This window comes from Oenanthe melanoleuca, chromosome Z, assembly GCF_029582105.1.
Source record: "Oenanthe melanoleuca isolate GR-GAL-2019-014 chromosome Z, OMel1.0, whole genome shotgun sequence".
In the NCBI taxonomy this organism is placed as follows: Eukaryota; Metazoa; Chordata; class Aves; order Passeriformes; family Muscicapidae; genus Oenanthe; species Oenanthe melanoleuca.
This window is the reverse complement of record NC_079362.1, coordinates 30334140-30347301: the sequence shown is the minus strand read 5'-3', so window position 1 is coordinate 30347301 and position 13162 is coordinate 30334140. Positions and strand designations below refer to the sequence as shown.

General features: G+C 40.8%; 1 protein-coding gene across 1 annotated transcript in view; it reads left to right on the top strand.

Moving 5' to 3' along the window:
• The window catches only part of MTAP (methylthioadenosine phosphorylase), a 33813-nt gene extending 26663 nt beyond the window's left edge, over positions 1-7150 (top strand). The window contains exon 8 of the mRNA XM_056514239.1: positions 6208-7150. Within this exon, the coding sequence (XP_056370214.1) occupies positions 6208-6246 (39 nt within the window). The 3' untranslated portion in view covers positions 6247-7150. The remainder of the gene's footprint in view (positions 1-6207) is intronic.
• Positions 7151-13162: the final 6012 nt, after the last annotated feature.

The window sequence follows — 13162 nt, the reverse complement described above, 5'->3', positions numbered from 1 at the left end:
AACCAGTTTGAAATTATTAGAATTGTGCTTCCCATAGGTTTTAAATCCAAAGTGCATGAAAAAATAGGGAAAAGATAGACATTTAAAAATATATTGATGGGCGAGTTCTTAAGCAGATTTTTTCTTAGATGAAGTTTAGTTGTGTTTTTATCACCTGTATTTCACTGGCTTACTTGAGATTCATTTGTGGCTTTAACAAAGAGGGGCAAAACAATGTTAAAACAGTTGAATGCCTATCCAGCTTCGCAACAAGCTTTTTTTGTTTGAGTTGAGATAAGGACCAGGAGAGATTGTTCATCGAATACTGTCACAAGCAAAACAGGTTCAGCTGAAAGATATTAATTGAATTTATTGCTAACAAAATCAGAGCAGAATAATTCTACACCTGTCCTCTATGAATCACATATTTGAGAATTATCATCAAAATTACGTTCAATATATAATCCTTAGTTAGAGCAATAAAAAACTAAACAGAAGAAAAAATTCTCTACACTAAATCTAAGGCGTGATCACTACAAAGAACTAAAAAGTTCGAAATTGCACACAAAATTACAAAAAAAATCCACACCTAGCTTTTTCACTGCAATTACAATACAGATTTCCCGCTATCATTCTACTTAATTTTGTGATTTAATACTTGTTATGCCCATTATTTCTCCACATTAGTATGCTTATCTCAAAGTCCTCATGCTTGCCCACATTCTCCACCAAAAATATGACAATTTTGACACTTGCCAAACACCAGTGCACCCACAAAAAATCATTAACTCAGTCTCTTCTGCTGTAGTCGAGCCGAGGAGAGGGAAAGAGAAAGAAATTTAAAAGCTCATGGGGTGAGATAAGGATTATGAGAAAACATCCTAAGGGCAAAACAGGCTCAAAACTTTAAAAGGTATAAAGAAAAATCTATTAACAGAAGAATTTAAAAAGATAATGAGAATTAAACCTTTAGAACACCTTTTCTCCCCCAGCCCTTCTTTCCTTCCCGCTGACAGCGTAGGGAGACAAAACTTGGGAGTTTTGTCAGTTTGTCACCTCTAAAAATCTTTCTTCAGTTCACTTAAGGAGAGGAGTGTCTTTTGCTATACCATGGGGTCCTTCCCACAGGAGGCAGTTCTCTGTGAACTTCAACATGGCTCTAATTTTCATGAGCAGCAGTCTCACTCAACCTGCTGCAACATGAGTCCCTCCCACGGGCAAATGGTTCTGCCACAGCTGTTATTTCATGGGCTGTTTTAGTTCATGGGCTATAGTCTTTTAAGGATGAGCTGTTCTAGTTAGGAAGCAAAGATCGTCTTCCTCTATCTCTGGAAGCAAGAGTTGTGTCTCTCTCTGTTCAAGCCTGGCACCAGATCACAGCTTTTCAGCATCCACAAGTTCCTGCACGAGCAGCTTTACCCATGGGCTGCGGGTGAATTCTGCATCCCCCCTGCACTTCATGAGTTACAGGAAAACAGTTTGTTATGTTATAGTCCTTGCCATAGCTTGCAAAGCAACCTCAGCTCCAGGTTTGGAGCACCTCCATCCCCTCCCTCCTTTCTACTGACCTCAGTGTTGCCATGTTGTTCTCCTCACGTGCCTTCATTTTTTCCCTTTTCTCTGACTTGGGAGAGAATTGGTGTTTGTAGGTTTGTTTGTTTGTTCTCAAGTTCTATCAATTGCACCCACTGTGGTGTGGGGATGGCCCCTCACGGCATGCTCCAGCAGCCCTGCTGGGAAGGGGACCATCCCTGCCACCACCCCTCTAAGGAGAGGAAGAAAAGAGAATTCCCATGGTTTTGTCATTCTTAAATATGTTATCAGAGAATCATTACCAGCTTTTCTAATTGACTTAGCAGTGTGCCTGTTTTCAGAACCAGCCAGCGGTTGGTTTTGCCAGGCACAGAGGAAGCTTTTAGCAGCTCCTCACAGAAAATCACTTCTGTGGCTGGCTTCTTCCCTCCTCGCCAAAAATCAAGCTGTACCAAAACCACCACAATCATTCATCAAATACTGTCATGAACAAAACAAGTTCTGCTTAGAGATATTAATTGAATTTATTACTAACAAAATCAGAGGAGGGTAATGAGAAGTAAAATAAACCCTTAAAAACACCCTTCCCCTCACCCCTCCCTTCTTCTAGCTCTACCTCCTACCCAGCAGTGCAAGGAGACAAGGAATGGGGATTACGGTGAGTTCATCACCCGAGGCTGCTCCCACTGCTCAGGGAGGGGAGCTGTTCTGCTGCATGCTGGGGTCCCTCCCACAGGAGACAGTTCCCTATGAGCTTTTCTGACCTGGCTCCATCTCATAGGCACCAGCCCCTCCCAGTCTGCTGTGGTGTGGGTCACTCTTCCATGGGGTGCAGCCACCAAGGGCAAGCTGCTCCAGCCTAGGAGCAGGGCTCCTCTCTCCACAGGTGTCCCACAAGGTCACAGCCTCCTCCAGGCACTCACCTGCTTCAGTATGGGCTGTGGGTGGATCTCTGCATCCCCCATGGATCCCCATGGGCTATGGGTAGATCTCTGCATCCTCCATGGATCCCCATGGGCTGTGGGTGTGGATCTCTGCATCCCCATGGATCCCCATGGGCTGTGGGTGGATCTCTGCACCTCCTGTGGATCCGCATGGGCTGTGGGTGGATCCACAGGCTGTGAGTGGATCTCTGCATTCCCTGTAGATCCCCTTGGGCTGCAGGGGCACAGCTGCTTCACCATGATCTGTCTGTACCTCGGGCTGCAGGGAAATCTCAGCTCTACTGCCTGGAGCACCTCCTGCCCCTCCTTGTCCACTGACCTTGGTGTCTGCAGAGTTGTTCTTCTCACATGTTTCACTCCACTCTTCTCTGGTTGCAATTACAACTCCACAAACCCTTTTTGTTTTGAATTCCTCTTAAATGTGTTATCACAGAGGTATTACTGTCATTTCTAATTGGCCCAGCCTTGGCCAGCAGCACATTGTCTTTGAAGCCACCAGGGATTGGCTCTGCTGGGCATGGAAGAAGCTTCCAGCAGCTTCTCACAGAGGCCACGCCTCTAGCCGCTTGTTACCAAAATCAGGCCATGCAAAACCAATACATCATACCAGTGATTCTCATCTCTACTTTAGTCCATGACATGAAGGGAGCATATTTAGTAAAATTCACCTTGGACACTTTTAAAGCATAAATGGCCAGGTCAGGTTTGTAGAATTCTAACCCAAATTCTTGAAATTAGTTTTTTGGCAATTCTGTACTGAGAAACCTAGTTTTCATTAGGAGTGCCTGAATTATCTTTATGATTCTTCCTCACCTGGTAATCTGAAACAGTTATTTTAATATTCCCACTATACATATGAGAGAGGTAACTGACATTTTCCTTTCCCTTTTGCATTCGTTTGGAAGTAGTATTATGGATGAATAAGTGATGCAATAGCTTCACTACTGCTTCTTCCCTCTAATTCACACAAAACATTTTCAGAGGCTAGGACTGCACTTTTTAATACAGATGCTTAGCTATACAGCAAACTCAGAGTTTGAACAAATAATGTAAAACGTGGTAGGTATTCCTCTGGCACTTTTTTTCATACTGGCATGAAAGGAAGTGGTTTCCAAGTCTATTATGCTGTGTAAGTACTGGTGAATCTTCCTTGGTTTCTGGCAGGCATGCTTCAGTGGGCAGTGTCCTCTTGTGTTCCTTTGCGGGATTATCTTGATTCTTCACTGGAAGTGAAAGAGAGCTGGCGAACTGGAGAACTACATTTGCTATGTTCACCTTTAATGCACACCAGCTGTTCTTTCAGTTCATTGTCAAATGCTTCTTCCAACTCAGTCCCCTAAGTACTGTTTGCTGAAAGAAGAAAATGTGATGCAGAGGTGTCACTCTGTCCAAATGTCACTTCTCAGCACTTTTTCTCTTAAATATCTACTGCCTCATGCCAATTATGAATATTGAGATAGTTTCACTTGCAGGTCTTAGGTGTTTATGTTCTTTGCAGATAGGTTTGAGTGACAGTGTACTGAGAAAGGGAGTTGATCTGAAGGCACTAGAAGAGCTGGAAACAGGCAGTGAGGATTGAAATTTTATATCAAGAAAGTAGGAGCCACAACTGTAAATGACTTGAAAGAACAAGAATTCTGGAATAGTGAGAAATTCTGAAGTTCCAGAAGTTTTGGTAGCTTCCTTTAATTTTACACAGGAACATCAGGAAAGGCTAAAAATGTTGCTTTTTAGGGGATTCAAGAGTGATAAAGCAGATGAAGAATTGGTGTTAATGAATGAGGGAGACAATTTTGCATGGAAGCAAAGAGAAAGGTACATGTATGTGCCTCTGTACAAGTATGTAATTGAAGCATAAAGAGTTTTTAAAATTATTGTCTTGTGGTGTACTTCAGTATATTTTATGGTGGGAGTTTGGAAGGCCAAATGATGGAGTTTTTTGAACTGATCTGTTTTGGAGGCACCTTTTCCTAGAGCGGGAGGGTAGCATGTCATGCATGCCCTGTGGAAATGTGTTAAGGAACACAGAGAGGGAGCAAGCTGAGTAAGACTGCAGCTGGTGCACTACTATCAGTGACAGCATATATCCAAGCCACAGCTGTGCATCTCAAGTGGGCATTTGCAAATGTCTGTTCTAGTGTTGGGGAAGCATGGGGAACAGTAAAGCTCTACAGAGATGCAGCTTTTATTTTCCAACATGTGTAATCTGGCTGCTATGACAGGAGAAACTTCACCTGGCAGAAAAAAATGTGCTGTCAGTCTCTGCCCACCTGTATTTCTCTGTCTCCTTCCATGAAGAAATTCATCCCAGATCAACACACATGGCAGTCGTGTCACCTCTAAATCTCACTGATGTCTTTAGCGAAGACTGCAGTGTTGAAACAAAATGTCCACGGACTGGCTTTTTTTATAAAGAATAGGCTGCTTGCCATTGCTTCTCTTTCATGTATCGTTTATTCTGTGATATGTTGATGAGTGTAAATGTACTTTGCAAGTTACTATTTTTTAACTATCTAAGATGTCTTTAGGCCAGTATTTCATGGCTTTCTTGCTGTAAAGAGATCATTTTCCAGTGTCAGGCTAAAGCTCTCACTCTTTCAGAACTAGGTATGACCATGTCATGTGTCAGGAAATTGCAGATGGTGCTGTTAATCACAGTGGTGCAAATGATTTCTGGTCGATGTCAAGGAAATTTCTGGATAGGCTGGTCAGTCATGGGTGATATACAGCTGGATATGCAGTTGACTAAGAAGAGTTGTTTAGTGAGGTGATAATTACTGGCACTTGTAGCTGTAATCATCATTAAATTGTGACATTCAATATCCTATGAGAAGTAAGTGAGGCAATTAACAGTATGGCTCCTGGAGTTAAATTTAAATTGGGTAAGGTAAGTGTAGATGTGTTTCGATACACTGCATCAGGGAGTCACTTGCACATTTCTATGATTTGACACGTAGCAAACTGAAGGGCCTAAAGCTTAGTATTTTTTCAGTAATTTTTTCCTAGTCTATCTCAAACTGAACCTTGGATTCCTAAGTTCTGTATGTAGAACTCTAATCTTGTAAATATTTTGGAGTAATTTTCTTCCTCAAGAAGTATCTCAGTGAAATCAGTGAAGATATATATATATGATCAGAGTATATTGACTCAGGTCAGTAAAGTGGAGGAGAAGAATTCATCAAGGCTTCACTTCAACTGTAGTTGCATTGATCTACATGCAGAAGTACTTGCAGGCCAAGGACTTCTCACAAAAGCTGAGATTAAAATGTTTCTGAGACTCCGCCCTTGAATGTGGCTAGTGTCAAAGTTGCCTATCCTTTCATAACTTGAGTATTTCGTTCACTCACTGTCAGTGCCATCTGGCTGGTTTCTATTCTTGATAGCTGTACTTCAATATTGATGGAAAGTCATGCAGAAGTCACAGAAAGCATGCTGCGTGATTTTTCGTTTGTAGTCTGTGAGCCCAAAGTCCATAATTTAATATTTTTGCAGTATGGTTGTTCTTCTCCATACTAGTAAGCCAATAACATAGTTTTGCAAAAGTTGTAATGAAAACTCTTTGTGTGTATATGCCCTCTGTGTAATTATATTGACTTCTCTGGTGTTGGAAAAAGTTGCAAATACTGTGCACATGAAATGAGTTACACCTGCTTGTAACCAAAATGGAAGCTACATAGTCCACCTTTACAATGGAAAGTAATTCTTTACATTGGTAAAAGAAGCATTTATCTCCTGTGACTTTGTATTTCAGACAATGGTGCAGTGCTCAGTCATCCTGCCAAAGCAGTAACAACCTGGATGGACATTGAAGTTGCAGGGCTTTCAAGGAAGAGTGGATCACTTTGCAACTTTCAGAGGTTACAATATCTTCAAAAAATGTTACAAGCATAGAAGAACGGACTAAACATTGACCAGTGACCATGTGTAAGGCTGCTGTTAAAATCCTTGTCAGTTTGATCACATACGAGATGGTTAAAATTAAATTTTTGAGTATGTTTTCAACTATAAATAACCCTATTGACAAACTGTATCTGACACTGGTCAGAGAAAAGAAGTCAGTGTCACCTAATCAGTGGTACCTTTTAACTGATGGTAGCAAGGAAAGTCTAATTAATATTTTTGTTGCGGTTTCATAAAATAGGATCTAAGAAAGCAGATTCACCGGTTATTTGTGTTGCTGTTTCTACCTCACATCTTTTCCTTCAAAAAGGCACATGGTTACAGTTAACTTCAGAAAGATAACAGAAACATAACACAAAAACTGAACAATTTCAAATCAAAATTATACTATTTTTATACACTATCCATATTTTTATTCCAGTGGGTTTTTTTTAAATCAGTGTATTTGTTTTGTGTGCTAGAAGACATGGTTTAATAATTTTGGTGGTTCTGTCACAGCAGCAGTTTTGTAATGAGTTGGTGTTGGAGACTGAAGTAAGCCTAAACCAAATCTGTGCCTGAACATGTACTTACGTGACTTATAGAACTGTACAGTAAAAGTACTTTGCTGACAGTGCCCCAAATACTCTGCTGGTCATTTTCCACTTCATTGAATAGCTCCAATTTTAGTTCCTGTATTAAGTGGTGAATGTGCTCGAGTGGTTTGAATGTATGCATTTCAATTTTTAATACAGTTTTATTTTAATAAAATAACCTGCTACTTCTTGTCTAGTAAATAAAACAAATGAAACGTATGCTTCTCTAAGATGTGTGTAAATTGGGGGGGTTGGGGGGGGGATATATTTACTTCTAGTCATTAGTCTCACAATGATTTCTGCCATTCATGGAACAGATTGATGATGATACCTTGTAAACAACACTTTCAGAAAGACACTTTTTAGAAAATACTGTTCTGTTCAGAACTTTAGGTTCTAAGTCCCTGAATAGCAGGGATTGCTGTGGCAGAAGTGGATCAGAATGCAAGGAAAAGATCAGAAACATGAACGGTAAGGATCCTTATAGTACTGTAAAAAAAAAAAAAGTACTAATCAAAAGGAAAATAGAAGAAAGCATGTACACAAGCATTTGAGCTTCCTAGTCTTCTTCTGTAAGATACCCAGTCTCCTGCTGTGAAAGCCTTTAGATCTAGATGTATTCTTCCTAGCAAAACCAGTAGAGGTGCTTTTCAGATACTGGGGAAAATGGCTTAACCCATTTTCTATATTTCCTGGTATTTTTTTGAGAACTTGGATGCAGGAGCCAGAGCTTGAACATAGCTTTCATTACCTTCCACTAACCCAAATCATATATCTGGCCTGAAAAATGGTTTCCTTTTTTGTCTTTTTTTCATAGGCACTTTTGTTGAAATGGATCGGAGCCAGGAAATTCATATTTGAGTGTTCTAAGAGAAAGTTTTTTCTGGGTGTTGATTTTCAATCCCCTTGGGTTTCTCTTTCTATTGTAACATATAATGGTAATTGCTATGCTATTTTTTTTGTTTATATGCTAGATATTTAGTGTCACAGGAGAGTGGCACAGAGCAGGTCCATAGGTTTTGTTATACATTTCTGTTACAATTTCTTCATATGCAAGGCTAGGTGAGAGCACTAGGTAAGAATGGCTGCATCCAAAGAGTTACAGTCAATAGCTCAGTATCCAAGTGGAAACCAGGAACAGGTGGTTTTCCTCAGAAGTCTGGGACCAGTACTGTAGTATTTTCATCAATTAAGATTGTGGAATTGAGTTTGTGGAAGGCAAAAGCACCAAGCTGAGTGGTGAGTGTGGGAGTGAATGCCATGCAGAAGGACCTTGACAGGCTCAAGGAGTGGGGCCCAAGTTCAGCAAGGCCTAGCAGAGGGTGCTGCATTTGAGTTGAGGTGAAGGTGGTTGAGATCAGCCTTGTGGAGATGGACTTTGGGGTGCTAGTGGATGAAAAGTAGAACAAGGGCCAGCAATGTGCACACACAGCCCAAAAGTCAATTGCATCCTGGGCTGGATCAAAAGCAGGTTGAGGGAGGTGATTTTGCCCCTCTGCTCTGGTGAGACCCCACCTGGAGTATTGGATCCAGCTTTGGGGTTGTCTGTAAGAAAGATATGTTGAAGCAAGTCCAGCAGAGGGCCACAAAGGTGATCAGAGGGATGAAGCACCTCTCTGAAGAGGACAGGCTGAGAGAGTTGGGGATGTTCAGACTGGAGAGGAGAAGGCTCTAAGGAGACCTTACAGTGGCCTTCCAGAACATAGAGGGGTCTTATAAGGAAGATGGAGAGAGATGTTTCACCACAGCCTGTAGTGACAGAAACAAAGGGTAAGAGTTTTAAACTCAAAGTAGGTATATTTAGACTGGAAAGAAAAATGTTTTTTATGATGAGGCTGCTGAGACAGTGAAACAAGTTGCTCAGAGAAGTTGTGGATATCTTTGGAAGCATTCAGAATCATGTAGACAGAGTTCTGATCAGCCAAGACTAGTGGAAGGTGTCCCTGCCTGTGGTGGGAAGATTGGGCTGTCATTGATGGTTTGGGCTGGAAGAGACCTTTCTGTGATATTTACTTGCTCTATCAACACAGGCTTGGTACCTAACAGTATCTTGTGCAGAATTTATATATAATTTGTAAAACTCTGGTAGTGTGTAGTGTGTTTTTTGTGAAGTTCAGTGTACATTTTATACTCTGAAATATGTTGCGAGTAATTTATCCATAGGACTACAGATAGATATGGTAATTGGCAAGAAAAGTATAGGATAATGTTTAATTCTGTAAAGATAGGGTCAAATATAAGTGATTTTAATTGTCTTTCTGAACAGTCTTAAGAAATGTATTGTATTTATTGTAGGCAGGACTCTAGGTGTGATAGGAAGAAGATACAAATTGTATGTATCGCATTACTAAAATGAAGTAAAGGTAACAAAGAACCATGCCCATTCTTGGACTCAGAATATATCTGGTTTCACAAGAATGAGACAGTGATGGGTGGAGGGCTTCACTGATAAAAGTCATCACACTTCAGTTTGAGTGTATCTCCATGACTTTTTTTTTTTTGCAACTGTTATTCAGTCCATTTGCTGTGAAGAATTTGGAGTACTGCCTTCTGGTGCTCCTATATCATAACATCAGAATAAGTGTTAGCAAATACTAATTAGAGGCTCTTAGAAAATTGCATCTTAGTCGGGTAAATGGCTTATCAGGATATAGGATGGTAAATTGTGGCTTTGCCTGGCTTTCAAACATCCCAAAATATGTCCTCCAAGCTTGACTGATATCATTGCTCATCTTACAGAGACTTCACGGTTTCTGGTTGTTATGTATGACATGCTATTCACTTGTGGTTTTACACTAACATCTCTTATACCAAATGCAATGTCCTAGAAAAATTAACAAAGCTTTCTGCAAGAAACCTGTTTTCTATGTGTATGTTTCACAGACCACTTTAAAGCCTCTTCTAAACATTGGTTACTTCAACACAGGTACCTAAACAGGGAGCACTGAAGAAAATGAAGTAGCTTCTCTGTGGGTGAATTACATGTCATACAAAATGGATTAGAACCATGGAAAGCTTAATAAAGTGGAATTTTACCTTAAGTTTTCCAGGTCTGCTTCTTGTTCTCTAGCAAAAGTTTTCTAGACATACTGATTTGTATGGCTTGAATTCTGTCTCAACTTTTGGTCAAAGAGAACACCTCTAGAGCTAGTAGGAACTGCTGAAGAGCAGATCAGTCTTGCATGCTTCTCTACAGGATATGTGGGAATAGAGAAATGCAGATGGCAAACAGTGGCTATGTTAAAAAATAAATATTCAAAGCCCAATTTTCTTTCCCACATACACAGAGGGGAGACTGAGTGGAACCGAGTGCTTAAAAATGGCACAAATGCTCTAAGGAAGAGGCATGCCAGTATTAGGCAAGGGCCAGGAAAGACAATAAATAGCCAACTGATTTATAACTCAATTTTCAGCTGGCATCCAGAATCAGAGATTGAAACTTTATTAAACATCCAGATCTACACAGACTACAGGCAAAAATGTCACAGCAGGGTAAGTTCAATGCACAGGTGCCATGCTGGAGAAGACATACACCCACTCAGGAGCTTTTTTCCAGCTGTCTCTTGAGTGATGTTCATTAGGAGTTCTTCATCTTGGCACAGGTGTCCGAGGCAACAGAGCTCCTTCTGCTTTGAGTGAAGAGACTTCTTTATTTGGACTCGGTACTATTCAGCTCCCTTGCCTATATTCCAAGCCCAGACTTACTTGTGTCATGAGCACTTGCTCTCTGAGTGTGGACTTGCTATTATCTCCTACCCCAGTCTTCATTGATTGTTTGAATGTTGTATTTTGCTTAGCCCAGCTATCCATGGGTTTTGAAGTTCTTTTATCTTGGATAAGATCTCCCTTTATTTTGCTCAGAGTGTGCATATTAGCAATATAATGTACTGATGGCAAGTCACTACTGTGGGTTCAAAATGGCACAAACTAGACCAGGAGGCAGGCCATTAGATTTACTCATTTTCTGCTTTTTTTGTTTTCTCTAAAGCATTCTTTACAGCCTAACATTGATCTATCTTGCTAACATGAAATTGCCCACTCATATCTCATTTTCACTTATCTAACAGTTCACATTCTTTCATGCTAATATCCAAAGCATCTCTCAGAATTTGCACAGGTGGTGTATGACATCAGAATTGAGTTTTTGTGTTAGCATTCAAAACAGATCTGAGAGCAGTTGGTGTTCTCAGAATGAATCAGCAAGAGAGTATTTTGTCTATTGTAACCTGCTGAGTATCAATAAGAGGAGAAATTAATGCAGGAGGTCTCAGCACTGGGCAGGATCAGCCTTCTAAGATGGAAATTCTGGCTTAACTGTTTTAATGCTGCTTTCTCTCCCCACTGTCAGTGTAAGTGTTGACTGAAGCAGGACAGTGCAAAATAATTGAAATTAACATGTGATCACACTTCTGCAAAAGTTTGCCATTTTTCATTTAGATGATGGTCAGGTTTCTCCACCACCTTTGCTATGAATTGGCTCAGGCAATTTGTGGTGCAAAGACCTGTGTGATTATGCCTACTTGAAAGTATGTTTTCAATCTGAACATTGGGGCATTGTAGATGAGACCCAGGTGGAACTACAAATATTGCCTGGTTTGTAAGTGAAATGTATTCTAGATGACACATGAAGTCTGTTCAGTTGTTTGGTTTCCTATAGTGAGTTTCCTCTAGTACAAGAAGGAAGGCATTTTATCTGAAATCTTTTAATTTGACCTTAGAATCTTAATAGTTAGTGCTTTATAGGGAGCAACTTTTGTATGGGCTTTTATCAACTGTAAAGGAGGTTCTGAAATATTGATTGTAAACCAGCAAGATAAGCTAGTAGGAGGATGGTGGTGGTGGTAGGAGTTTCTTTTCCCTTAATTACATGTGAGAACAGTGGAATAGTCTCTGTTCTTGGATCAGTTTAGTACAAATTCTCCACTCCATGGTGTTACTGGTACGTTGGGTTGACTCTCATTTTCTTCTCTGGCCCTTAGGCTGATCACCATCTAAAGAGAAAACAGATGTTAAACAAACAAACAAACAAACAAACAAACAAACAAACAAACAAACAAACAAACAAAATCAAAACAAAAACAAACAAAAAAAAAACCCCACCAAAACCAAAGCCAGCAGTGTTCAAGTGCTTGTTCTGTAAAGACAAGGAATGATTTTAGGTGCCACTGCTCATCAGCCACATGCATTGGATTTCAGCAAGGATGAGTGTTAAGAAGCCAAGCAAAACCATTGACCCAGGCAAATATGGAGTGGGGTAGGGCTGAGTGTCCCTACTGCATCCTTTCAGGCACAGGCGGCCGTGTTTGTCTCTGCTTTCTCCAGGCACCTCCTTCTTGAGCTGCACCTGTGTTTTTCTCCCCTGTTCTGCATACCTTCCTCCCAGCTATCAGCATGCCTGTTTTCTTACCTGTCAACAACCAGCACCATGGAGAGAAAAAGGTGCTAATGCTGGAACTTTTCACACCCGGGAGGTTGAACGCTCATGTTCTAGATTGCCACTCAGCTCCTCAAGAAAGAATGTTTCCGTTTAGAAATCACGCTGGAGGCTGCTTCCTGAAAGGAGTGACTACGCCAATGGCAGCGAAAACTACCGAGTCTGGTGGGAGGAAGTGGGGTATTTTTGAAACCATGACCTCAGCTGATAGTGACAGCTAAACCGTAGATGTTTTGTCCCTTGGTCCAATGGGTGTAAACAGGGCTTCTCACAGCCCACTCTCAATCCTGAACTAACACTCAATAACAAGAGTGGTACCAGATCCAGTGGCAGTCATCTGTGTATCTTTCAGGGAGGCAGCCTGACACCTTTCGTTGCAAGATTCTTGGTTTTCTACTCCTGAGGACCACCCCTCACTTCAGTACGCTTTATTGGACTTTCTCCAGCACAGAAACACTTTCTTTGCAAGTGTTTCTACCAGAAGCATAAAAATACTTAGAAATACGTAGTAAGAGACAGGAATGTGGAGACATTGGTCCTATGGGAACATTTCCACAAAGAAAAAGTGTTCTGTCTTCTCTTCATACAGTATTTTAAAGTACTTCTGCCTCTTTTTCCTGTGAGTTGGGGGTAGGGGGGTGGGGTGGAAGTTTAATTACTTCAGTGAGTGTTGGTTTAAGATTGGTTGAAATCTGATTTAAAAGTAATAAAACTACTAGGTATATCATCTCTTCCCTGTAACTGCCCCACCAGGGCACTTAGAAGACACAAATGTCTTCAGAGGTTCCCTCTCTGGC